Source organism: Epinephelus lanceolatus, chromosome 21 (assembly GCF_041903045.1).
Source record: "Epinephelus lanceolatus isolate andai-2023 chromosome 21, ASM4190304v1, whole genome shotgun sequence".
Classification (NCBI taxonomy): Eukaryota; Metazoa; Chordata; class Actinopteri; order Perciformes; family Serranidae; genus Epinephelus; species Epinephelus lanceolatus.
Window position 1 is genome coordinate 29,077,946 of NC_135754.1, and position 27,557 is coordinate 29,105,502.

Sequence of the window (27,557 nt, forward strand, 5' to 3'; positions counted from 1 at the left end):
AAAGAAATCATTGTTTTTCTCGGACGCCTCCACAGTGAACGGAGAATCCAAAACTTGAGAAAATTCTTGATGAATTGATATCATACACGTTGCTCTTAGCGACAGAAAAACTACACCTATACATCCATTTACAAACTCTCACACAACTCGTGCAGTATAATCCAAGTCTCAGTTATCCAGTCGTAAGCTCAGTAATTAACAAACCCACGCATTTTCGCGAAACATCATGCATCAGTCATGTGGCAGGGGTTGTGACACTCAAAAAAATGTATCCATTGAGTTACAGAGGTCTCTTTCCCAATGTAGGTCTATGGGAAAAGTTTTTTTGGGCCCTATGGCATCACGTGACGGACCCCAAAAATCACAGTGCCATGATTTGGCCACTACAAACATTAGCTTCAAAGCCTGGCACACTTCCTGAGGGCCTTGCTCTGTGCACCACCCAGGTCAGGTGGGATCTAGCTGGCGGGAGGGACAGCATTGCTATGGAAACATGATAGCCACCATTTGGTCTCCCCCCAAGTAGTCCCGGTGAGTAAGCGACCGCGTTTTGAGCCGCAAAGATAGCACTGTTAACTATGTTAGCACCACTAGCTGCGCTAACACTGCTGCGATGCTAACAGAGCTAACAGTAGTTAAGAATACTACAGAAGGGTTTGCGGCTAAAATTAAACTGCACTGGGGCGGCTTCGAGGGTGACTGGAGGGTGGGCACAATGTTTCAACAACACTGTTGAGCCACTGAACGATCACAGCGCTAGCTAAATCCCACCAGATCCAGATGGTGCGCAGTGAAGAAAACTAAAAGCAGCTAGATTAATTTACAAACCGACATGCGTCACCAATCAGAAAAATCCTCGGCGGTAACAGATTTATAGTTAATGCGAGATTTATACTTCTATGTCGAATCAACACCGTATCTACAGCATAGCCTGACGTGCACCTCCCCAGAAATGTAACTACGCATCATGGCGACGCAGATCTCCTGTCTATTTTTGTAAGCTGAAACCATTTCCCTCAGTGGAAACAAAGCTTTTATTTACTTTAATTTCACAGATAAGAAACAATAAATTGTGAAGACAATAAAGCCTCCACAAAAATAGCATTTTAAGTCTTGTGTGTGATTTATCCTGGCTTCATGTGAGCAGAGGAAATCTCTGCCTGTCGCTAGGCTAATTTATACAATGTAAAATGCCATAGGCTTGTGCTAATAACGTTAGTATGTTGTACTTGTTTGGAAAACGTGTTTAGTATAAGAGTTGTTTTGTCAGTAAATGTTGTGAGTTGTGATGGAGCCAAATTTTGTAACGTTACCTTTGTTAAATGTTGCTGTTGTCCCTGGCTTCATATGAGAAGAGAGAAGTCTGCTAGCTGCTAGGCTAATTTATACACTGTAAAATGCCATAGGCTTGAGCTAATAATGTTAGCATGTTGTATTTGTGGGGAAAATGTGTCCAGATAAAGACAAGTGTTTGTCTGTGAATGCTGCGAGTTATAGTGAAGCTGATTTGTGTACTTGTGTTTGAAATTGTCTCCATTAAGCCATGTTTAATGTGTGTTTAATGTGTGTTTTGAATCAACTAAACCCTACGGCATCCCTGAACTGGATAGATGAGACTTGGATTATTCGGCGTGAGTTAAGTCTGTTAACAGATGTTTTGATATAGTTTTACTGTTTTACTTTCTCCGCTTTTAAATGCTTCGTTCACCATGAAGACAAGCGAGAAAAACAAAGATTTCTTTACAAATTCAACGCATCACAGGGTGGGTAATAAAAATACAAACGATAGTCTTGTTGGTGAAGTGCTCCTTTCAGTAAAAGGTGCCTGATGAGGAAAGATACTTTAAAATATCAACATATCTCTTTTTAGTTTTAGTGTTTATGGAGGGTTTCTGTGCTGGATAAGTACCACCATTATCAGTTTAGTTACCATGTTATTAATAAAGTCATTATTATTGCATCACATGGACTGAGGGCAGGGCAGCTCAGAGACAGTTTGGCACAGCCAGGGATTGGTTTAGGAGCCCTTCACCAGTTTGGGGCCCCGTCCCCAGTAAAGTCTACTGGTTATGCATGGCAACAACTGTTACAAATTGGGATTCTGACTGGTTATGAAACATTCTCAGACTGGCTTTGGACTTTTTGAAAGGAAGGCACGTTTGGTAAAGTTTAGGTTAGGACTTGGTGATGGGTGGGGTCCTGAGGTTTACTCCCGTGATCGCTGTCGTCTGGTTGGCTGGTTAGACAGAAGCAGCCGGGGTTGTTCCCAATGTGCTGGTCTGGTTGGCTGAGCTGGGGGAGTGACGGGGCCACGGGCCAATGAGCACGCCAGCAGGCGGAGATGGGTGGGTCATCAGTGGGCGGAAAGGTCAGAAGGTCAAGGGGTCATGGGTTAGTTGCCGTGGCAGCTAGAGTTAGACAGACAGAGACGGACAGACGTGGAAAGGAAACAAAAAGGGCACATAAAAGGGGACATAAAAAGAAAAAAAGATAGAAGAGAGATTAGTGTCAGCTAGTGGCGTCAGGATGACAACAAGGCAGATCTACGGCAGTCACACAGCATGAGGGGCGCTACAGAAGAGCTGCACAACACCTTCATGAGCCCTGCATAACCATTCAGAAGGACTTACATCAACCAGCGGGTGGTGACATAAGGAATGGCCGGTTAGAGATGCTAACGTGTGCTCATGAAGGTGTTTGCAGGGTTGTGTTTTAAGGAGATGCCCCTCCTGTCGTGTGACCGCTGCTATAGTGATACTACTCATGCTAGCTGGGCTACGTCTAGCACAGACAGACAGTGAAACCATGGACAGAGAGGGAGACAGCATGGTTTCATGTGGGTGAGAAGGTGACCTTTATGTCCAAAGAAAAGTGTCGGGGCCTCAGAAATACTTTCGCTTACTGACAAGTAGAGCTATTGTTTAGCAGCAGGTGTAAGATTAACAGTTGTGATTAACTGATTATTGATTATGGTTTGATCTATTGGCTATGAAGTATTAGAAGAGCAGCTAATGGCTACAGTAAGCAAAGAGGCACCATAGGAGATAGCGATGAGAGGTTAAGAGATGGTGATTTTAGAAACAATTTAACAATAGACAGACTAACTACAAGAATTTAGAGGCTTTGGTTTTCTTTAGAGATCTTTTTTTTCAATAGTCATCTTTATTGCCTTTTAGTGTTTTTTGTCCATCGTGTACAACAAGAGCACCACCGCTCACACACGCACACACACACACGCACATATATTGTAGCTAGCTAGTCCATTTCTATTGCATAAAACAGTCACGAGGCCTGTGAATCGAGAAGGTCGCCTCGTCTTAAATAGACAAGAGCAAAACACTGCCTTCACTGCCACCTTTTTTCTCGCGGTGACTAAAACAGTAGTAGCTACACACCTTGAATAAAAGTCTGAAGTTTACATGGAGACACTTCATCTATAAAAAGCATGTCGTAAAAATAAAAATTTACAAACTAAAAAAAAAAAAAAAAAAAAAAAAAAAACTACAAGTATTTCCAAAGCGATCTTGTTCCATAAGCTTCATATAAGCACTTAAATCCTTAAAATCCCTATATACAAATTTATTTTGCAGCTAAATACATGGTAACAGCGCCACTCTGGCTAGGAAATATATGAAAGATGTAAACAGTCCCAATGATAAAGTCCAGTGGGCGACTGATAAGACCACAAACAACAGTATTTCATACAAAAGAGCTTGTAACACAGACCTCAGTAGTTATCACACGCTGTGTTTTAGTAGTAAAGACCAAAGATCATATTGAATTGAATGACCTTCAGATAAAAAGACAATCACTGTTACATTAAAGGTCCAGTGTGTAGGATTTAGGGGGATAGATTTATTGGGCAACAATTCTGTTTAGTGTGTAATCACCTGAAAATAAGAATCGTCATGTTTTTGTTACTTTAAAATGAGCTGTTTATATCTACACAGGGAGCAATTCTCATCCATGGAGACTGCCATGTTGCACTGCCAGGATAGGGCCATTGGCGTTTTCACATCAGGCCACCATAGTTAGCCGCCACTCTGCAACAATTTTTAGTGTGAAACTGCCTTATTCTGTTCTTTCACCAGTTTAAATTAGTTTTGGAGAGGAAGAGACCTCTGCAGGTAATTGTGCTTCCGGCAAAAACCTCCTGAACGTCTCGATCTTGAGTTGTCAGAGATAAAAGGTGAGCACACATTAGCAGGTGGTGGGCTAGCGATCTGTTTCCGACATGCCGAACAGGGTCAAACATTAGCCCTTTCTACACAGAGATCACGCGATAGGGCTGCTACCAAGTCCCTTCTTTACGCCACCTTTAAATTTTTACACAGAGCCAAACTCTCATGTGACATGTAACAGACACATCAGGCAGTGCTTTATTGGCAATAATTATTTACCATCCCTGTTGTAAGGCAGCTGATCTCGTCCTCTGCTCGGAGGGTAAGGAGCTCCAGGACCTCATTGTTTTCCAGATTTAAGGACATTAATGTTGCTGTTGTTCTTCTTTAAGGGGCCGTTTTTGCGCCCTCAAATTAAATGTTTTCATTGTCCTAAAAGGCCAGAACGATGCTGTCACGGCACGCACATGTTTCCGAACACCTATTTTTCAGTTCATGTGTGAAGTTCAACTTTTGAAAAGCAGCAGCGCACCTTGCATGTCGTGTGACAAGGAACAACCAATCACAGCCGGCAGATATCTTTCCCTTCTTCTGTAAATATTCAGTCTGATAATTACGGAGAAGTTGATCATGTTAGTGCAGGGCTACCCAGAGCTTTACATCTATCCCACAGACGATAGGCCGACACACTTATAAACAGCTCCTGGAAGAAGATCAGCTCTGCACTAAAGCTGGCACAAAAAAGGCACAAAAGTAGCACACAGCACCCAACCTCGCGTTTTCCAGGCGGTTAAAGATGCAGTATGTGTACAGCCCCTAAGTAAGCTGCAAACTGCTTTTCAAATCTCCCAGTGATGGGTCACATGTCATCAAAATGTCACACCCGTCCTATCCTGCCTGCTGTCCTTTTTACACATGTCAATTCCGCGCTGTTACTTCCTCCGCCTCCAGCTTAAAGGCGAGACAAAAATGTAAATATAATGTAAATGGGGATTATGTTTTTCTTTAATGTGAAACTGCTTTATTCAGTGTTGTTACTGTTTTTAATCAGCTGGTCTGTTTGTTTTGAAATGGAAAAGACCTCTGCGAATAATTCAGCTCCTGGTAAAAACCTCCTGAACATCTGGATCAGAAATAAGTTGAGCACACATCTGCGACATGCCAAACAGTATTAAAGAAACACTGATTTGTAACGTGAAACTGCTTCATTCAGTGTTTTTTAAACAGTTTTAATCACCTGGTTTGTTTGTTTTAAAGAAGAAGAGACAAGAGAGATAATTCAGCTACCAGTAAAAACCTTCTGAATGATGAATACCGAAGGAATTCTAACCAGGAGAAGCTGGTTGCAATCTGCAATCCTCACCGCTGGATGGCACTAAATCCCCCTAAGTCTTACACACTGCTCCTTTAAGCGTCATATAGTCATTGGGCACAACACAGGATTTAATTCATAATAATAATAAAAAAAACATTTGTGGAAATCTACTGGAATGAAGTTGGGTATAAATAAAACTTCCCACAGTTATTTGCAGGGTCAAAAGTAGTAGTGAAGAGATAAAAACAACAACAACAAAAAAAAAGTTTCTGAGAGAGGACTCCAAACCCAGAGTCACAAGGACCGAGTCACCTGAACGGAGTGATCCATTCTAATTGAGAGGGTCCCGGCCTGCAAGCCTTCCAGTTTATCTACCAGGCGAGCAAAGATAACCGCTGCAGCTGTCACCCCTCACGTGGTTCCTCCCAATCTGCTCACTTATTTCACTTTCACTGCAACAAATACCGTTTCACATTTTGCACTGAAGCTGCTTCAGCGTGTGACCTTTTTTTCGCCTGATACAGTTACTTCTTTTTTTAGGCATGCCGTTTTACAGACACATGTAAACTGAAATTGGTCCATTGGTCTGCATGCACGCACACTAACACACACACACATACACATAAAGTGGCTGGTGAGCTAACTAACCTCTGTCTGGGGTCACTACCCTTTGGTAAGGATGGATTCTCTTGTCGTGGCGTCGTACCTTAGTGGTCATGGCACCTGCTAACAGCCATTGACATCGCCAAAACAGAACACAGAAGGTTACTCATCAGAAAGACATCAAACAGTCCACCCATGGCACCAACATCAGGAATATACAAAGTGTTCAAGGCTGAAGGGCGAAAACAAGTCAAAACATCTCACTTCTAAGAGACAGAACTCTTGTTGTTTTGTGGTCTTCTGTTCTCTAAAGAAAATATTAATCCAAACCACTAATTTCTCACTAAGCTTCACTAGTAGATTCAACATCAGCTGTAAGCGAAGTCACTCTATAGCTCTGTGATTAAAATAAGCTTTAACATATATTAAATCACAAACAGCGGCGCTAGAATACCTATGGGTTCACTAAAAATGTGTTAAAATTACAAGCAGAAGCTGAACTATTAAAAAAAGTTAAATAGCTGTCACACCACAACACTAGTCTGCTAATACAAAGAGGAAATTAACAGGAATGGACACTTGACTACAGAATGACTGTCGAGGAATCTGTCATCCTAAAGTATGAGCAAACTCTGAGTGTTTGCTCTGGGGGAACAAGTATGTGGGGGGGTGGGGGGTGGGGTCTCTGCAAGCCAGTCCGTGTGTGTGCTAGGAAGAGTTGCTATCGTTTAGCCTTTGGTTGGGAAAGCCATACCTGCGAAAACACAGGAAGAAGGGACTATTAGCCCACCAATGAGCTTCAGCATTCATTTATATATGTTGTGGATGTATTACAAGAGCTGGATATGGCTGCCAATTCATCCCAGTGGCAAACCGTGGTACTGCATCAGACGATCCCCCCAAAAATCTGATTCCTAACCCGACGATGACAGGAAATTTAAGATAAGTGTGTTGTGTGAGAACGAAGATTTTTGCTCGCGGCTTATGCGTTACAAGTCAAAGCAGAAAAAACGCCCCACGTCATCTTTTATCCTATTGTCCAATTGGATAATTTGAGAGGTGGTCACGACAACAAGTTTACAGTTGGTGGTAGTGGTTGCTGGATACCCAGAGCTATACGGCCCAACGATAGCAGGTTGTCAAACTGCCCCTGCGTCATCCTAAAATATGCCTGGAAACATCCATCATGGAGGAGAAGCTCCTGGACCAACTGGTGGTACTCCCCATGATCCACCCTCTTTTTTAGGGTCTCATGTACCCACACAGATCTCTGTTTCCCTGTGCCCAACAAACTATTTACTGACAGCCTCTCACCCTCAACCAGAGCTACAGCAAGTACCCTCTGCCTCAACATTTTAGGAACTAGATACTAATTACTGTGAAATAAATAAAATAAATACACGGTAGATTGATTGCACAGGAAGTTTAGAATAAGAAGGTGATGGCGTGGTTGCCTGGCAACAATAAAAAGGCACAGCAAGCAGTTTTTTTTTACTGGTGGTATTCAATTTAAGAAAAAAAAAGGGCTGTGCACCTCATTGGGGCACAGATTAGGGCGGTTCAATCAATAGACTGTATATAAAGATGGACAACGCATCTCTAGTTCCCCATGCTGTACAAAAATGAAGCCAAAATATTCTGGATACCGCAGCCGCCATCTTGCGCTCAGAGGTCATTTGGAGCCAGAGTCTGCACAGTAGCCATCCCTGCGTCATCAAGTTCTTGCCCATACACTGGTCTGACCCAATTGTAAACAGCACACCGACTGGCACACACAGCTGTCAATCATAACATCAAACTACCTAAAATGACAAAAACCATCTGTTAATTTTTTGACATGTAGTTTGAGTTATTTAGTTTGGCTCATGTCCAATCCGCTAACAAACAGGGGACGGGGTTTATGACCTATACTGCAGCCAGCCACCAGGGGGTGATTGAGATGTTTTAAAGTTTTATCTTATTATTTCTGTGTTTTGTTCTCTGACAGTAACTCTCCTCTGTGTCTATCCACGTCATGTTTTGCAAATACAAAGCCTGCATGTCTCTCAGGTTCTGTCTTATTGTGCTATATATAAATGTTGTAGTGTATTAATTATAAAAATGAATTGTAAATTAATTAATTTATGTCACTGTTAACTACCCTACACTGTCATGCTGGCCTCTATTATAATAGAGATAACTTATAAAAATGAAATAAATGAAAAAAGTCAATGTGTGACTTGAGCCTGGAAAACTAACAGTTAATAAAGGATGAAATTTGGCTCTCAGATCTGGCAGCACCAGGCTGTGTTTTTAAAGACTGTATAGTTGAGTTGACTGATCGCACGATTGCATTCAAAGTGAGTGCAGAGACGTGATTAGACGTGAAAGTGCATCCGTGTGAGTTGATTAAAAATGTTCTGAATCAAAAGGCTCCAGAGTGCACTTCACCAAAAATCTGTCAAATGTGACACCAAATTGGTGTTCCTGGAATCCATCAGGTCTGTGTCTGTGTCTGTATGTGTGAAGCATTATGTTTTTTCCCATCTGCACTCTGCTAGGACCCGATCCTACTGTGGCTCTGAATTTTCTTCACTGAATGCTGGTGGGTAAAAACAACAAGGGATGTGTGAAACTGCGCCCTGTGCCCCTCTTTAAGTGACATCACAAGCTTGAAACATATCTGTAATCTAAAATGAAGGTAACGATTTATTGTTTTAGATTTTATAAAAAGTTCTGGTGCCTGTTAAGGCCCGGCCCAGACCTGACATCACTGGTGAAAGCAACCGATCCACCACCTGCCTCCCCAATCTGCACTAAGATTCCCAATCCTGACCCAACATTAATTGTGTGTATGTTAACTGACAAAAAAGGAAGCACATAAAATGTGTTTTTACTGCAGCACCGAAAAGCTGCAAAGCTGTAAGACCAGAGCGGTTTTTGTGTATTTCTTTCTTGGAGTTGCAGCGGGCGGAGACAGAAGACAGAGAAACTACTGGAAAGGTTTTGTAACGTAAACGCTTTGTGAGCAACTTCTATTGGAGTCCAGTATCCAGTTCTCATAATACATCCATTGACCATGTATGAAATGATGAGCGTGTGATTTCTAAATACCTAATACTCCAGTTGAGTCAATCGGGTATTCCAATATGGAGGGCGTGAGTGTGTAGGGATACTCGTAGGGCGTGTAGATGATTCCAGATTCGGGCCCTTGCTGCACCAGCGCCGGGTGCGGATTGCCTCCTGGCACAAGGGCGGAGCTCTGAATCTGACGGATCAGAGGCATGATGGTCGGCGTGGTGACGGGGGCGGGGTTGCGCAGGGTGGGAGGCAGGACGGGCGTCGGGCCTGTAATGATCCGGGGCGCCTGAGGGGTCGCCAGAGGGAAGCCGGCGGTGGCTGTGCAGCACACGGACATACAATAATGCAAGTATGCGCACACCCACACGCGAAGCGCACACACGTACAATAGACAGGGAAGAAGAGGAGAGGACAAACAGTCTATTTAACAGGAGAAACAGAGGCATTGTTCATATATACAGTGGACTCCTGTACCGAGAACCCTCCTTTGTCACCCACCAACCCTCCTCCACATGCTAACTATGATGTCATCCTTACGCGTCTTGACATTGGCGTCTCTGTAGGTCCCGTTGAGAATGGCCAGCTCCATCAACTGCATTTTCTTCAGGTTGTCCTCCCCCTCAGCCTACACCAGAGCAGAGCAGCACAATCAGCTTACTTAGCAAGGACCATCATTCAGCCATCTGACTAGTGAATGAATTAACTGTTGTGGGAGTCTGGTTCAGAAAGTCAGCAAATGTTACAGTATGCTGAAAGTAATTATGATACGTATGATACGATCAGTCTGATCATTCTGATTAGAAATTCCAACTTGCTAAACTTAACTAAATAAATAATCTGATAAAATGTGTGTTCATTCACCTCAAAGCATTTCATCAGAATATAACCTTTTTGCCTGCTGTGAAGCATCTAATCTGCCAGAAATCTAACAGAACAAGATTTTTTTTTTTCAACTTTATTGAGAAAATTCAATTCATTCAACACATAAAGCACAGGTGGAGAAAAAGTGGCCCCAGAATTCAGTCTCAGGGTGCTTTCAGACCTAGAGTTGTCTTGCTTCGGTCCGATTCAGCGACTAATTTTGTTATAAAGTTGTATAATTGCCTAGAGTTGATTCAAGTTCTCAGGGCAGCATTTACAAGCGGACCAGATCAAATGCCTTGTGTGAGAAAGCTGCTCTTGATTGGTCAGAATTTCCATGTGGGGAAAAATCCAGGAAGTAAACCAAACGTTGAAGAAGAGTACACTTGCAAGATAAATGTGACACTTTCTAATGTCACAATGGAGGGACAACTACGCAGGTTGATTTTAGCGCTGCTCATCGTGGACTATATTGCTGTCATTGTTCATTTTAGTCAAACCATACAGTTTGAAAACGAGGCGCGGCTCCAACTAGAAAACAATGTTTTGATGCATTGGATGTGCTGAATGTGCATATTAAGGCAGTACAGGAGGAGGTGCACATTAATAATCCTCCAGGACTGTAACATGCTCATGTTTAACCCAAACAATGTGTCATGTGACTGAAGTTGGTTCAGATCCAGGTCGCAACACGTTCTCACCACGAACGAACCGCACCAGACTTTGTTTGTAACCAGACTGAGACCACCTCTTCAAGAAGGTCTTGGTCTGGTTGTTTTGGTGCACACCTGAGTGTGATTGCTGTGTTCACACCTGCCCAAACAAACTGCATTTGGGGGCAAACGAGCTAGAGTTCGATTGAACCGAACCAAACGGGGCAGGTGTGAAAGCACCCTTAAGTGACAGAAGTGCAACCCAGATTATTTTCTGTAGCTACACATCACAGATGTCCTGTAAACGCCTCACATGCAGACTGTTACGTGTATAACAACAAGCTTCATCATGATATCACATTATATCGTTTCTCTGGACAACAATATGATATTTGCTGATACCATTAATTCTGTTACAATACAATTTCGATTTAGTACAAATCAGTAAACATTTTCTATATATCGCTGTTAAAGAACACAACAGGTTTGGCTCACATTTAAGGTTTTGGTATTTTAAGTTTAAATTAAGTTTATTACATGTTACAACTCTGTTATGTATGGACTGTTTGAAGAGAGGTGCCCGGAAACATAAAGAACTGTTCCTACTCATCATCAGTATTGTATGCTTCAAACTGACGACCAGTTGTGCAGTGACTGTACAACAGGCTGTCATAGACAGTGATATGGTAATCAAAGATATAACTGCTGACCTCTGAAGGAGGAGAACTTTGGATAAAACTCAGCGCCTTCCCTTACATGGACTTAAGGACATTTCTCTGTAAATATTTTCTTATGCTACTTTGCACTTTATGGTAGTTTATCACTTTGGACTGTATGTTACCTACGGCGTAGTCTGACATGCACCTCCCCAGAAAAGTAACTACATGTCAAGGCGACGCAGACCTCCTATGTGTTTCTGTAAGCTGAAACCCTCAGTGGAAACAAAGCTTTTATTTACTTTAATTTCACAGATAAGAAACAATAAAGTGTGAAGACAATAAAGTCTCCACAAAAATAGCACTTTAAGTCTTGTGTGTGATTTATCCTGGCTTCATATGAGCAGAGGAAATCTCCACTCGTCGCTAGGCTAATTTATACAATGTAAAATGCCATAGGCTTGTGCTAATAACGTTAGCATGTTGTATTTGTTTCGAAAACGTGTTTAGTATAAGACAGTTGTTTTGTCAGTGAACCTTGTGAGTTGTAATGGAGCCGAATTTTGTAACGTTACCTTTGTTAAATGTTGCTGTTGTCCCTGGTTTCATATGAGTAGAGGAAAAGATCGCTAGCTGCTAGGCTAATTTATACAATGTAAAATGCCATAGGCTTAAGCTAATAACCTTAGCATGCTATATTTGTTTGGAAAACGTGTTTAGTAACTAGTAAAGACAAAAAGGCAGAAAGACATCCTTTTATTTTGTAGTTGTGGTTGATTAATGTATGTAAACTTGCCACCATCGTAACAGCGGTGACATAACTTTCGAAACAAGTGACAAGTTAACTCTGCATTTGCACGTGCGTGCATCAAGCGCCCCTCTTAGCCAGATCAGGCCACATCACCCCAGGCTGTTCTGACTGAGGTGGCTACATGAGGCCTTTTTATTCTGATTGGGCTGTTATCCTGATTATTGGCGTAATTTTAGGGTCCATGAAAATGAGCTATTGTCTGAAATGGAGCTGACCAGACCTTGTACTCAGCCACTCCACCTCTCAAGACATATTTAACTTCTGAGCTCCGGTTACAGCTCGGTGAAAAGCTCAACTGATTTACAGTCAGAGAGCAAGGTCGGCTGGGTTAAACTAATACACATCATTAACATCACCCTCCGCACACATTCACACTCAGAAATTAACAGGTGTTCAGCTCCTGATTGCCTATAGACACCTCTTACAACCTTTAACTTCAAGGGTTGGCCGATGCTGTGCTGTGATTGGAGCGGAAGTGATGGCTGATTGCCGCAATAGAAACCCCCCTGCTGGTCTTTTCAGTCTGCTTCAATTGTTGCAAATAATGCAGGGAGAAAAAAGGAAGGAGCCGTGTGATTTTCAAAATATGTGCTTTTGTGCTGTGCGTCAAATGGGATCATTTTGAGTCCTTGTGTCTATACATGCAATGTGTTTCTTATTTGTGGTCATGTTTGTGCATGCGTGTGTGTCTGTAGGGGGGATGTAGGTGGGCTGGAGAATGCAAGAAATGTTGAGGGGTGCAATCAAAATGTCCTCTTGTGTGGACGACAAAAAAAACAGGGGGAAAAAGGAATACTGTAGCCAGTAGTTGGGAATGAAGTGAGTTGTGAACGAGTGAAAGGAGTGATGGAGTGGGGAGAACAAGTGAACAGACTCTCCATTCATTCCCTCAGCCTTTCAAACAACCCGGGGTTACCATGGAAACCCCTTTATGCGTGTTCCCTAATTACCCTAACCCCTTACACATACTCTCTCATACACACAGAGACACACACAAAAACACAAAAAAAGACACACACAGTTTTTGGACTGACAATCCCCTTCCCCCTTCCATGCATACCAACACAGTGAACTCTCATCCACTCACACACAGTTCCTCCGTCAGTCCAGACCGTAATATCTGACGCCGAGAGGTTCGGGCTGATACTCACAGCTGGCACCAGAAGTTTCTTGACCTCGTTGATGGCCCGCTGGAGTTTGATCTTGGCCCGGTTGTGTGTGTCCTCCACCGTAATCAGGACGTGGAGGTCCTCGCTGAGGTGCTCCCAGTTGGGCTTCCCTCGGTTCATCTCCTCCTGAAGCACAAAAACATTTTTAAGAGCTCTGTTTGAATGCGCCACATAAGCTCGGTCCATTACTGGCTCAGAGGGAACAGGATTTCACTCTTCTTCTTGTTTGGCTCGGCTTTTGGATCGGCCTCAAACTACACACAAACACACTCAAGACTCAAGGTCGTGTTACGCAGCTTTGGGAACGTTATCAGACTCATGAAATAAACATGTTGCTCTTCAAGCGGTTACACAAGTTAGATGTTGCATTTTATTGATTTATTTTATCTATTCCCTTCTTTCTCTCACTGACACTTTAACAAAACCAGTGCTGGAATGTTTAGTCAATAACTGATATTCTAAAGTTTATCCAAAGACAATCATTTAGTGAGTAAAGCACCAAATACTGATCCTGTTGCTGGTTGTATCTGTTGGTCTCCTTCCCTGTTGGTCACATAACAAACCAGGTGCACATAGTTGCATTTGTCTGTTTTAATAACATAATGTTCCTGATAGTTCTAAAAAATACCAAACACATGACAGATTAGCTGCTTTTGTCTGTTTCAGATGTTTCAGATTATCCAAACATTTTTCCCGCCCTTCACATTTGTTTTAAACTATGTAAAAATGCTTTGTTTAACATGGTTTTCCCACATAATGATTGGAAAAAAAAAACTGTGAAAAGGGGCCTGGACGCTGATCTACTTTTTCTCCCTCATTGAGAGATTCTGGATCTGGCCTCCGCCCCGCCCACCAGCACTGGTTGGGTTAGGTTTTGCTTTCAGCTTTCTTCAGTGCTGCTCGAACTAGGTTGACCAATAGATGTATAAAGAGATCTGAATACAGTGTTAGAGGTAGGGATGGGCGATATAACGACTGTGTACGGAAAATGTCAGAAAATTACTATTTTTGTAAGCTGAAACCATTTCCCTCAGTGGAAACGAAGGTAGCCATAAGCTTGTGCTAATAACGTTAGCATGTTATATTTGTTTGGAAAACGTGTTTAGTATAAGACAGTTGTTTTGTCAGTGAACCTTGTGAGTTGTGATGGAGCTGAATTTTGTAACGTTACCTTTGTTGCTGTTGTCCTTGGGTTTATATGAGTAGATCAAAAGTTCGCTAGCCGCTAGGCTAATTTATACAATGTAAAATGCCATAAGCTTGTGCTAATAACGTTAGCATGTTATATTTGTTTGGAAAACGTGTTTAGTATAAGACAGTTGTTTTGTCAGTGAACCTTGTGAGTTGTGATGGAGCTGAATTTTGTAACGTTACCTTTGTTGCTGTTGTCCCTGGGTTTATGTGAGTAGATCAAAAGTTCGCTAGCCGCTAGGCTAATTTATACAATGTAAAATGCCATAGGATTGTGCTAATAAAGTTAGCATGTTGTATTTGTGGGGAAAATGTGTCTGTGAATGCTGTGAGATATAGTGAAGCTGATTGAAACTGTCTCTATTAAGCCATGTTTAATGTGTGTTTAATGTGTGTTTTGAATCAACTAAACTTTACAGCACTTCACAGAAACCTCCGCTGCCAACTAGTGTTTTAGAGGTGTAAAAGCTGCATATTTTCAAACGTCTTCGCATTTTATCTTTTATCACAGTCTTTTTTAATAAAACTGCTTGTGACGTCTCAAATGTGGCTTTGACTTTCAACTGAAAACATGTTGCCCCTTTCGTAGAAAATACCAAGATATATATCGTGTATCGCCAGTCAGCCTGTAAATACCGAGATATGAATATTTGTCCATACGGCCCAGCTCTAGTTTGGCTACAATGAAAATTGGCTTCAAAAACTGGGGCACTTCCTGGGGGCCTGGGTTGACTAGGGAAAGAGCAGTGCATATCAAGAAGGGTAGCGTTAGTTGTTAAAACTTTAAAAATGCTAATGCTAACTCTCCTCTCTGTATTGATACGTCTACAGCTACTCGTGGACAAGAGGCTTGTGCTTGTGACAGCACAAGATGTAAAGGTCAATGACGTCCTCCTAGGCTGAGCTGTAGTGTTAGCTAGCTCAATAGTGCTAGGTGAGCTAGCAGCAGACGAACACTTCTTTCTGCATGGTGATACGGTTGACAGGTGTAGTTCAGTAGAAAGAAAATAGTTCCTACAATAAACTCGGCAACTCATACCACAACAATCTGATAAATAGCTCTACAGATGAGAAGAGGAATTTGTGTTTTTTGTTTGGGAGTGAACTGTCCTTTTCACAAACTACTTCCTGTTTCTTTAGCCTGTACAAAAACAAAGTGTATAAATGACAAACTGTAGTTTTGGGAGGTTCAGCTGCCAGTATGCTTCTTTGTAAGTGGTTGTTGGATGGTTGAAAAGCTTTGGAAACCCACTCCACCCACACTTTTCCAACGTCAGATTAAGAGCTAACTTTCCGAAACAATTTGACATTCTCACCCACTCCATGCTGTGATTGGCCAGCTGTCTGGAAGTGAGGAAGTAAACATTTCTTTAGCTCTTTAACTGAACGACTGAGTGCAACACTGCGAATCTTCCAGGAGAGACTGTCTGACAGCTTTCAATTTCCAGATTTTAATTTTCCATAGTCGGACAACATGCTCTACAAACTACTTCTCCATAACCTGACCTTTATGTGTTGGAACTACATCTTGGCTGGGCGCAGGGACTTCCTAGCCAGACCAGCTGCTTCCCCCTGTTTCCAGTCTTCATGCTAAGCTAAGCTAACCACTTCCTCCTGGCTGCTGCTTCATATTTAACGGACAGACATGAGAGTGGTATTGATCTTCTTGTCTAACTCTTGACAAGAAAGCAAATACAAGTGTTTCCCAAAATGTCGAACTCTTCCTTTCAGTGCAGCGTCACATTTTACAGCTAATGAAAATAACTGATAGTTTGAGCCTGGGTTCAAACTTGAAATCATGAAGCCCTCTGTCTCAGTGCTGCCTGCTGGGACATTGTATCCTCTGTGGATGTTTTGTCAAGTGAGATGTATCATTTTGAAAAACACCAAAAGTCAACATCTTTCTCTCTTCTCCCCTGCTGCCTCCCACTGTGTCTCTGTTTTCCTTCCTCTCCGTCTCTGTGTGTGTCTCTGTCTCTCTGAGGGGCGTGCGGGGTAGGGAATGTTCTGGAGAGACACAGAGAGAGACACAGAGAGAGAGAGAGAGAGAGAGAGAGAGAGAGAGAGAGAGAGAGAGAGAGAGAGAGGAGAGGGGAGGGGGTGGAATGCTGGACTTGCTCCACCTGCCGTTTGGAAAGCTTGAGCCGACTCCGTCCAACAGCAGACACCAGGGGAGAGGAAGGGGGAACAGATGGACCGAACACCAGGACAGAAAAACTGACTCTGAGAGGAGGGATGGATAGATACTGTAGACAGAGAGATAGATAGATGGATATATGGACAGATAGATGGATAGATATATAGATACTGTAGACAGACAGACAGATAGATAGATAGATAGAGTGGGAACCGGTGCGTTCATGTGTTTGCAGCCAGCTCTCAGGAGTTTGATGTCGCAGCACTCACACTATTTCTCAGCCAGAGGGAAACATTAGTATTGAAGTCTATGACTTGATTTTTGCAGCATGGATGTTTTTGTATCTGGTTCAGCTATTTCTTGTATTTCTCGGATTTTCATTCTATCCCTTTGAAATGCTTTGTTTTCAGTGCATAAAAGGACCACAGCCTTAAACAGGTTTTTGCATATTTCAGTCTTTTACATTCATGACTGTATGTTTCTCGGCCTGCAGGCTGCTATGGGATTCCATTCATGCCAAAGCTGCTGGAAGTCCTCTCAAATGCACGTGAACATCATGTCCTCATTTTTATTGTTTTGTTATTGCAGAGTAGTATTGTATAGGGTTGCTTGTTTATGGAAAAAATCATAATCCCAATAATACTGACAGAATTACTTATTAACTTTGGAACCATCATGCATTTATTGAACTTTAAGTCTCATTGATTAACTGCTGAAATAACTTTGAATCAATGGCTGATCAGATGTTGGGCAAAGTCAAAAAGCAATTTGAAGGAATAGTTTGACATTTTGTGAGATACACTTTCTCGCTTTCCTTCAGAGTTAGATGACAAAGTTCAAACCACTCTCATGTCTGAATGATAAATCTGAACCCAGAGCCAGAGTTAGCTTAGCTTAGCATACAGACTGGAATCAGAGGGAACCAGGAAGCATAGCTCTGTCTCAAGGTAACAAAACCAAGGATCACTAATTACTCACTCATTATCGCTTTATAGCTCATTCATTTATATCTGCGCAAATGCTGTGACATAAAAACAACAAATTAAAGTTTGAAGAGGGTTATGTGAGGGATTATTTCTTGGCCGGGAGCAGTGACGTCCCTGAGTCTCTGGTTATGACAAGACTTTACAGATTTGGTTTGCTTCAAACAAATCCAGGCTAGCTGTTTATGTATGTGCCGTATTTCCAGTTAGCATGCTACGCTAAGCTAACTGTCTCCTGGCTCTAGCTACATACTAAGCCTACAGACACAAGAGTGGTATCAATCTTCTCTCCTAACGCGTAATTAATACTTGTGCGTCAAATCGACACCGTACCCTACGCCATAGCCTGACGTGCACCTTGCCAGATATGTAACTACACCTCACAGCTACGCAGACCTCCTGTCTATTTCTGTAAGCTGAAACCATTTCCCTCAGTGGAAACAAAGCTTTAATTTACTCTAATTTCACAGATAAGGAACAATAAATTGTGAAGACAATAAAGTCTCCACAAAAATAGCATTTTAAGTCTTGTGTGTGATTTATCCTGGCTTCATATGAGCAGAGGAAATCTCCGCTCGTCGCTAAGCTAATTTATACAATGTAAAATGCCATAGGCTTGTGCTAATAACGTTAGCATGTTGTATTTGTTTGGAAAACGTGTTTAGTATAAGACAGTTGTTTTGTCAGTGAACCTTGTGAGTTGTAATGGAGCTGAATTTTGTAACGTTACCTTTGTTAAATGTTGCTGTTGTCCCTGGTTTTATATGAGAAGAGAAGAGAATAAAGTCCGCTAGCTGCTAGGCTAATTTATACACTGTATAATGCCATAGGCTTGTGCTAATGACGTTAGCATGTTGTATTTGTGGGGAAAATGTGTCCAGATAAAGACAAGTGTTTGTCTGTGAATGCTGCGAGTTAAAGTGAAGCTGATTTGTGTACTTGTGTTGTCTCTATTAAGCCATGTTTAATGTGTGTTTAATGTGTGTTTTGAATCAACTAAACTTTACAGCAACTGTGAAATAACAACATTTCACAAAACATGGTGTGTTTTGTGAAATGTTGTTGTGTTTTGACCCTCAGGACCACCATAGCAAGAAAGCAAGAATTTAAACTTTCCGACAGTGGAGGTATATACACTATCTTGCGTGTGTATAAGTGTGCTTCTAGTTGTGTGTACCTTCTTCTTGTCTCTCATGGAGCCCTTTCCTCGCACCATAATCTTGCAGCCGGTCTCTGCTTCCAGTTGTTTGGCCGTCAGTCCACGTGGGCCCAGGATCCTCCCTACAAAGTTAAACTACACAAAAGAGCAAAAGACACATTGATCTTAAAATAAAAAAAAACAAAAAAAAAACAGGCCAAAGGCAAGAGAGAGACACGTTTTGAATCATAGATTGTCTTTTTACAATGTGTGTGTATTTGCATGTGCTGCCAGCGAGTGTTTGTGCATCTGTGATGTGTTACTAAGAGAGACAGAAATAGCTCATTATATGGGTGCTGGCTGGTGCTGGTGGCATAACAGGACAGCGCCGTTCTCTTAACCTTATCTGTCACCAAGACTGAGTGATTAACTAGACAGCTGCCCCCCTGTATGTGTGTGTGTGTGTGTGTGTGTGTTTGTTTCTTTGCCACTGTCCCTCTGTCTCTCTCTGCCATTTGTGTCTCCTAACATTCGTCTACCCTCTTCCCACTTTTCAAAACTCCACTGAAGTTTAACCTAATGTTCACTTCAGTTGCGACATATTCGCTCAGGCCTCTGTGATGACCCTCGACACACACACAAATCCAGATAGAGGAACTGCTCTCTAAATTTAACCTTGATCTCAACCGTTTTCCAGTGTGTGTGTGTCCTGTTAGCCTCCTGTCATGTGAGTGAGGACAGCCTGTCATTGTATTCGGTGATTGGCGAGCTGATGCGTGGAGAAAATCATGTGAGCACATTCAATCTGGATCAACGCAACTCATATTGAAGTGCTTAAGTGTACTTGGCGTGAGCAGGGACGTATTAGTCTTGTCACTGCGGTGCACTTGTCTTTATATTTGGGGGAAAGACTTAATCCACATCTTTTAAGATCTTATTAATATTTACGGTGTGATCGTAAAGCTAGAAATTGTGCTGCAGTGAGGGCAGGTTGCCTTTTTGAGTAAACAAATCCTAAAATATTACTGTAAATTATTAATTTTCATCTCATTGAAGCAGACAGAATTAATAATTGATCTATTTTAAGTCTCAATTACATCATCGGGAGAGAGCAGAAATGAGCTCACAATGAAATCAGCTTTTAGATAAAATGTAAAGCTATGATTTAAGGTCTCACTGACTCTCTGGCAGCCTATCTGTAACTGAGAGGGGATTAGGTGACCTGATAAAGTAAACAGAGACTCCTCTCAAAAGGTCAAGGGTCATGGATTCGTCCACACTCACGTCAGGGTACTCTTTGACAGGCACGTAGAGCTTCTCCTGCAGCTGAGCCACAGGGCCGATGGCTTCGGGAAGCTCCTCCATGTCCCGCCCGTTGAACATGCCGCCGTTCACCGTGTCATTGTACATGTCTTTGCGTACCCTGCCGATTTCTGGGGGACAGAAAGAGTTTGAGTTAAGCGCATTTAAAGGAGGACGTCCGTGAAACTGTCAATGGGTGACCACAAGTGTCACGTTTCTTCAGGCTGTCCGTATCTGAGGACGGTGACTCACTGTCACCAGAATTACAGGAGGCTCTGAGTGTGACAGCAGACAGAGAGACAGACAGGGGGGCAGGGAGACAGTCACAAGCATTCTGCACCACAATGTAGAATTTAACTGCTGAACGATTTGCAATCAGGCCTCCTCTATTACTGACAATTTCTTTCTTTCTACTTCTTTCTCCAATAGTGTTGAACACACACACACACACACAAACGAAATACATGCCAGTGGGGGTCACAACGACCTGCTCTACCCATCAGTGTTTATAAGGTTAGCTAGTTTGGTATAGTTATTCAACAGTCTCGTTTACGAGCCATTGAAATTCTCACACAACAATACAGCTGCAACTCGTCGGCTGATTATTGTCAAACTATTTTGCTGATTATCAATAAATCTACTGGTCTATAAAATGCAAAGTAAAATGTTTGCTATGGTTGTGTGGCACTGCTCAGGTTAATCACTTTGCAAAACATCAACAGATACACAAAGAGAAAGAATGACATAGAACTTTTATCCGGTCTAAAATATTGACAGTTAAGTGCTGTCAGTTTATTGACAGATAATCTTACACTCAGGTCCCCAGAAAAGCAGCTCAGCCTTGCTTCTAATTTCTCCCAGTGGCCACTCACAGTATCACTGCCGAAAAAATTCCCTGCAGCCCACAGACCACCATTATGAGAGAGACGTCTGTAAAACTGCTGACAGGACACCTTGAACTGCAAACAAGGTCAACTTTTTCTACTATGTATTTTTGATGCATTGTAGTTTTATATTTGTCACATTTTCCTCAAGCTGATAATTTTTTTTAAAAAAAATCTGTGTCATCATGACAATGTAAAGTCTATGAGCCAAGCAGGAGCTCATGGGCGGGGCCAGCGGGAGAAACACTACTGCACAGTGGGCCGTGTACTGCGTAAGTAAACAGGGAAGCTAGAAATTTCTTTTTGGCGTATGCACCAGGCGAGAAACTCCACTGAAGGTAGTAGTAGTTAGTGCCATCATGAGTTCCGCTACCTCGGTATTATTATACATCTACAGATTACACTATTTACCATATATCGAATCATTTTCGCCGCTCTGAGGTCCTGGTTATATGTCAACAATTTCAACCAAAAACGGAAAAGTTTAGTTGCTTTTTGGCTAAGCGTTTACACATCAGCTGCGTTTTGGGTGTCTGAAAACGCAACATTTTGAATGCAATTTTTTGGAAACCACACCGTCTCCTTTGTCATGTAAACTTCCTCTGAAAAAGGAGACTTTTGGCACACATGCATTACGGTTCCAGTCGTTAGGCATGCGCAGTAGCGGACCATCACAACAACAATGGCAGACTCCCGAGCTCTGTTTGTACTGCTCACCCTGTTGAATTTATCAACACTTCTCCAGCAAAGTGTAGATTTACTGTAGCAACTCCACCTCGTCGTCCGTCCAGACAAACATTCATGCAGTTGCCATTTTGTTTGTTTATACATCGCCGCTCTGTAGAAGGAAGCGCATGTGCGCAGGCGTGTTGTTTCATTACAAAGTCACACCGCTATCTACTGGCCTGGAAATGTATACTACAGTGTTTTTGGTCATTTTTGCTGATCCGTGTGCACGGCGATTGTTATCAAAATGTTGTCGTCTGAACGCGGAACTTTTTTCAAAACGAGAATGAGAAATGATTCTGTTTTCAGCAGATTGTTTTCGTGTAAACATGGCCTAAAACAGTTGTTTCCGGTGGCTGCAAAGCGCAACTTGCTGGCTACTGTTTTAGGACGACATAGAAAAATTGGTTTCCAGGAAAACTGCTATTTGATCCAGGTGTGAAACTATTTCCAAATTAAGTTGTATCAGATAAATGCACAGATTTGCGTACTTGCTGATACTTGATACAGCAGTATCTGAGGCATTTCTGATACTGCTATCAGTCATGGAACAACTCTACGAAAAATCATGATGACTCAGAGTCCTTGTGATAACTTAAAATGTCATTTTTTGACTGACCAAGATGAAGATTCAAGACTTACTTCAATATCCAACAATGAAGGAAATTTAATTTGGGCTTCCACTCATGCTACATTCATTAAACACATTCCACATATGCACAACACAAGGGTAAAACAGCTACAATCAACAGTCCCACACTCAAAGATATTCAGTTTACAAGGATATAAAACAGAGAGAAGCACGCTGAAGAAGCTGCAAACACCAAACTGTTTGCACTTTTGATTAAAAACAACTTAAAGTGTCAATATTTTGCCCGAGGTTTGGTGAGAAGCACCATCATAAATAAGACTATGTTTGTCTGCCTGTCTGCTTGTTTAGTGTTGTCTCAATGACCAGTGCAGGCCTCTGATGCCTCTGTAATGACACGCTAGCATAATAATAACCGACTACTGCACTACACAAACACATATGCAACACATACACACAGACCCTCGCCTTGAACTCACAAACACACACACACACGGCGGAATAACTGCCTCGAGGCACAAATATCATCTGACCTAAGCAGGCTGACAGGCATGTCTCCCTGCTCTGAGAGTGATAAGTCTGACCATAATAACTACAGTCGGATACTATAATTACAGCCGCAGCTTCAGCGACAATGATGATCCTCTAATAACCCATTCTGACCTGTTACAGACCTAAAGTGACAATTAAAAAAACACATACACGCACAAACAAATCTGCACAGACATGCAGGACTTTTGTCACACTTCAGTTGCAACAGGGAGGAAAATGAGAAGTGAAAGAAGAACAAGAGAGTCAAAGGAGAGATAGTTAAAGGGGGGAGCAGTGGCAGGCCTTATCTTAACACTTCAACCTGTCATTGGTTTATATATAGACTGAACTCTATCGCAGTGCTTCCAAATATGCCACAAACATGCACCCTGACAATATGTGTGACTGGCAGGCTTTCTTATTACCCTGCACAAACTTTTTTGGGACCGTGCCCTTGTCCACATTGCTCAGGCAGAAGACACAGGCAGGCCGAAAATGAGCACGGTACAATGCCTTTCATTCTAACCGAGGGTGTCACATTATCATGTGTGAGGGATGAATGCGCTCGGCTGTCAGTCCTCAACATGAACACGACTGGAGATGTTAAGTTGACCTGTTCGTCAGGCTGTAGAGGTCGTCTGGTATGAGAGCAACCTTGCTGCGTCATGAGGCTTGTCACAGAGCACAAAGTCAAGACCTCGGTGATCCTGATGAGCAACAGCAGTAGCAACAACCAGGCCTTAGTAGCTTGTAGCCACTGACACTCGAGACAGATAAGACGCCACTTTTTAAAGATTTTAAAGCGTTTGTTGCAAGTGATGTGACGTTGTTTCTGAACTGCTTGCAAAAAAATGTTAGGTGTCAACAAGTGCGTTGATTAGTTGTACAGACAGCATGTAAGTAGCCTCAAATCAAATATTTTATGCAGTGACATGCTCTCGTTCCTGCTCAGGGATGGGCTGCAGCATTCACATAAGCCTGCGCATTAGGTCACTGGGAAAGACTAACAACTGTCTGTTTGTTCCCATCACCAACTGCCCGTGTGCGTGTGTGTGTGTGTGTGTGTGTGTGTGTGTGTGTGTGGGAAAGAGAGAGAAAGACAAAGTGCTCATCTGCTGCTCCCAACAAATTAAAAATGTGACTTAAGGGAAAGTACACATCCTATAAGCACGTTAATTTTGAATTTACAACCACAGCTCTATGAGGCAACCCAAATACATTTTAAAACATTAAGTAGTTTTTCATGAGTATGGGCGTACATCTTTAAGGGGGACTAAGGGCACACGTGCCCCTCAATATTAGGAATAAGTTGTAGTTATCAACCTAAATACATTGTAAAATGTTAAGTAGCTTCTCATGAGCATAGGCTTACATTTTTAAGGGGGACTAAGGGCACACATCCCCCTCAACATTTAGAATAATCCATTTATCAACCTAAAAACACTGACGAAAGTTATGTATCTTTTCATGAGCACAGGCATAGATGTTTAAGGGGGACTAAGGGCACACGTCCCCCTCAACATTTGGAATAAGTGCATTTATCAATCTAAAAACACTGACAAAAGTTATGTATCTTTTCATGAGCACGGGTGTAGATGTTTAAGGGGGACTGAGGGCACACGTCCCCCTCATCATTTAGAATAAGTCCATTTATCAACCTAAAAACACTGACAAATGTTAAGTAGTTTTCATGAGCATGGTTGTAGATTTTCAAGGGGGGCGTAGGGTGCACGTGCCCTTCAATATTAAGAATAAGTTGCATTTATCACCCTAAAAACACTGTAAAACGTTTAGTTTTTCGTGAGAATGGGCGTACATTTTTAAGGGGGACTGAGGGCACACGTCCCCCTCAACATTTAGAATAAGTCCATTTATCAACCTAAAAACACTGACAAATGTTAAGTAGTTTTCATGAGCATGGCTGTAGATTTTCAAGGGGACGTAGGGCGCACATGCCCCTCAACATTTAGAATAAGTCCATTTATCAACCTAAATACATTGTAAAATGTTAAGTAGGTTTTCATGAGCATGGGCATACATTTCTGAGGGGGGCTAAGGGCACACGGCCCCCTCAATATTTAGAATAAGTCCATTTATCAACCTAAATACATTGTAAAACATTAAGTAGTTTTTCATGAGCATGGGCGTACATCTTTAAGGCGGACTAAGGGCTTACGTCCCCCTCAACATTTAGAATAAGTCCATTTATCAACCTAAAAACACTGTAAAATGTTAAGTAGTTTTTCATAAGCATGGGCGTAGATTTTTAAGGGGGACGTAAGGCACATGGCCCCCTCAGTATTAAGAATAAGTCCATTTATCAATCTAAATACATTGTAAAATGTTAAGTTTGTCATGAGCATAGGCGTACATCTTTAAAGGGGACTAAGGGCACACAGCCCCCTCAATATTAAGAATAAGTCCATTTATCAACCTAAATAAACTGTAAAATGTTAAGTAGTTTTTCATGAGCATGGGCGTAGATTTTAAGGCGGACTAAGGGTTCACGGCCCCCTCAACATTTAGGATAAGTCCATTTATCAACCTAAAAACATTGTAAAACATTAAGTAGTTTTTCATGAGCTTGGGAGTACATCTTTAAGGGAGACTAAGGGCACACGGCCCTCTCAACATTTAGGATAAGTCCATTTATCAATCTATACATTGGAAAACGTTAAGTAGTTTTTCATGAGCATGGGCGTACATCTTTAAGGAGGACTGAGGGCTCATGTCCCCCTCAACATTTAGAATAAGTCCATTTTATCAACCTAAAAACACTGTAAAATTTTACGTAGGTTATCATGAGCATGGGCGTAGATTCTTAAGGGAGACTAAAGGCTCACGTCCCCCTCAACATTTAAAATAAGTCCATTTATCAACCTAAATACACTGTAAAATGTTAAGTAGTTTCTCATGAGCATGGGCGTACATTTTTAAGGGGGACTAAGGGCACACAGCCCCCTCAACATTTAGGATACGTCCATTTATCAACCTAAATACAATGTAAAATGTTAAGTATTTTTTCATGAGCATGGGCATTTTTAACACAGCCCCCTTAACATTTAGAATAAGTGCATTTGTCCCCCACCATTAAAGAAAAAAATGACTAAATTAAAGACATTTCCATCTTAAATTAAAAGAAAGGGCACAGAGTAGTCAACAGAATGTAAGAAATGAAGTGTCTGAAGCTTCATATGTCCCTACAGTGCTGAAACACAATCTACGCCCTTGATCATGAGCATCTCTCAGGGTTGGATGGATGACATTTGTTTCCCAGGAGCCAGGCAGGAATTCAAGCACTTGATGACTTCACAGTAAGTCAATAACGGTCACTTTTTATGACAAACACTGACCATTAAACAAGCCAAGAAAAGGTAGTTTTCTCAGTAGTGTGAGAGGTGGATAAAGTCTCTAATGAAGGGGGCTAAACCTCCCCACACAGAAGCCGAGTTACCTTCATCCAGCAGCCGCTCCAGATGCGTGAAGATGCCGCTGAAGTTGGGCAGGGAGCTCATCACCTTCCTGTCGTTCATCAGCTGCATGAGATAGTCCGGGTTGGACTTGGGTCTCTCCTTCACCTCTGTCTCCCCGACCATGGCTTCAGCTTCGACAGTAAAGTGACCTAGCTAGTTTTTAGAAACTTGTGGGGGAAAGCCACAAAAAAACAACCACACACGCCCCGGCAAGCGATGCGAGGACCCCAGGGGTTTCCACCGACCCGCTGACCGCCTACCTCTGTGTGTGTGTCTGTGTGTGTGTGTGTGTGTGTGTGTGTGTATGTGTTAGCTAACTCAAACCTCAGCTCCGGTTAAATCGACTGTCCCTCGGTTAACGTTTCGTGTGTGTCACCCTCCTCTCTTCCAAACGGTTCCCCCCCTGTGTCCGACTCTCTCCAGAGTTTAAAAAAGTTCCTTTTTGGGGGTACTTCGGCTCTTTTTGACACTTTCACGGACTCCACGCGCTTCTGTAACGGCTAAAATAAAATCTCTACCATCAACTGGTGTCCTCCGCCCCGGCTGCTCCGCTGGTGTCCGCCCGGTGTGTCGGTATTCTGCAGCGGGGCTCGGCTCCCTATCATATGATTACAGTACAGCAGCAGCACGAGTGGGCTGTCGGGGGCGCGCCGCGCGTCGCCGCTGTCACTGGGAGGGGAGGAGGCTCGTGCTCGTGCCCTCAGAGCCCCCGCCCCGCCTCTCTGACTCTCAGTCGCTCCCACGCGCACAGGCACGCACGCACACACCCTGAGCCCACCGTGTAACAATAACACAGCTCTCTACATAGGTATGCACACCTGTTTCTGTCCATCACCTGTCCTGTGACGTGTGTGTCCAGGTGCCCTAAAGAACACGTTCTCAAGTTCTTGTACTTTACTTCAGTATTTCCATTTAGGCAGTTTTAGCCTTTAATAATGGCAGAAAAATACTAAATATGCTAAATATATAGTTAAAATCTTTGGAGCAAAATCAGCAACTGACAGCTGGCCGTTTGGTCATGGATTTTCAACGTCCGGATATGACGTGCAAGGTACCCTGGCTGCATTGGTTGTTGACATTCTGGGACTCTGTGTCAAGTTCTCCCTGTTACATGCATTGTCTTATTTCAAAATAAACTTCTGTTTTCACAGGGAATTTAACGTTTACATACAGTCTCTTTCAAAATAAAAGCACCATGTCGGTACAACAAAAGCAAGTGGTTAGGCTTAGAAAAAAAGAATAGGGTTTGGCTTTAGAATCTTACTCTTCCGGGTGAAGGTCAGTGTTTGTTGGACCCATCCACCACCACTCCCGCCCACCCCAGGCAGACATTCACAGCCTTGCGTCCTTGCGT

General features: G+C 42.4%; 1 protein-coding gene across 5 annotated transcripts; it reads right to left on the reverse strand.

Annotated features, from left to right (window-relative positions):
* Positions 1 to 1,440: 1,440 nt before the first annotated feature.
* Positions 1,441 to 26,829, reverse strand: qki2 (QKI, KH domain containing, RNA binding 2). 5 transcript variants are annotated; one of them, XM_033611613.2, is made up of 9 exons: positions 26,185 to 26,829; positions 19,983 to 20,131; positions 18,738 to 18,854; positions 13,232 to 13,375; positions 9,637 to 9,724; positions 9,133 to 9,417; positions 6,794 to 6,817; positions 6,085 to 6,159; positions 2,300 to 2,408 (listed from the first exon to the last, which is right to left on the reverse strand). In XM_033611613.2, the coding sequence occupies exons 1-9, from the start codon at positions 26,324 to 26,326 to the stop codon at positions 2,386 to 2,388; spliced, it is 1,047 nt and encodes a 348-aa protein (XP_033467504.1). In that variant the 5' UTR covers positions 26,327 to 26,829; the 3' UTR covers positions 2,300 to 2,385. The 5 variants fall into 5 exon arrangements, 4 of the variants coding, with proteins under 4 accessions (XP_033467507.1, XP_033467505.1, XP_033467504.1 ...); XM_033611612.2 differs by having other exon boundaries at positions 6,085 to 6,162; XM_033611616.2 differs by lacking the exon at positions 6,794 to 6,817 and having other exon boundaries at positions 1,441 to 2,408.
* Between the last annotated feature and the right edge of the window lie 728 nt (positions 26,830 to 27,557).

Bases quoted from the DNA above. Each gene is read 5' to 3' on its own strand.
- qki2 (XM_033611612.2), bottom strand. From the start codon at position 26,326: ATGGTCGGGGAGACAGAGGTGAAGGAGAGACCCAAGTCCAACCCGGAC. The intron at 13,376-18,737 runs GTACACACAACT...TTTGTGCTTCAG, and splicing joins CCATGAGAGACAAGAAGAAG to GAGGAGATGAACCGAGGGAA. The intron at 9,725-13,231 runs GTGAGTATCAGC...GCTCTGGTGTAG, and splicing joins AGAAACTTCTGGTGCCAGCT to GCTGAGGGGGAGGACAACCT.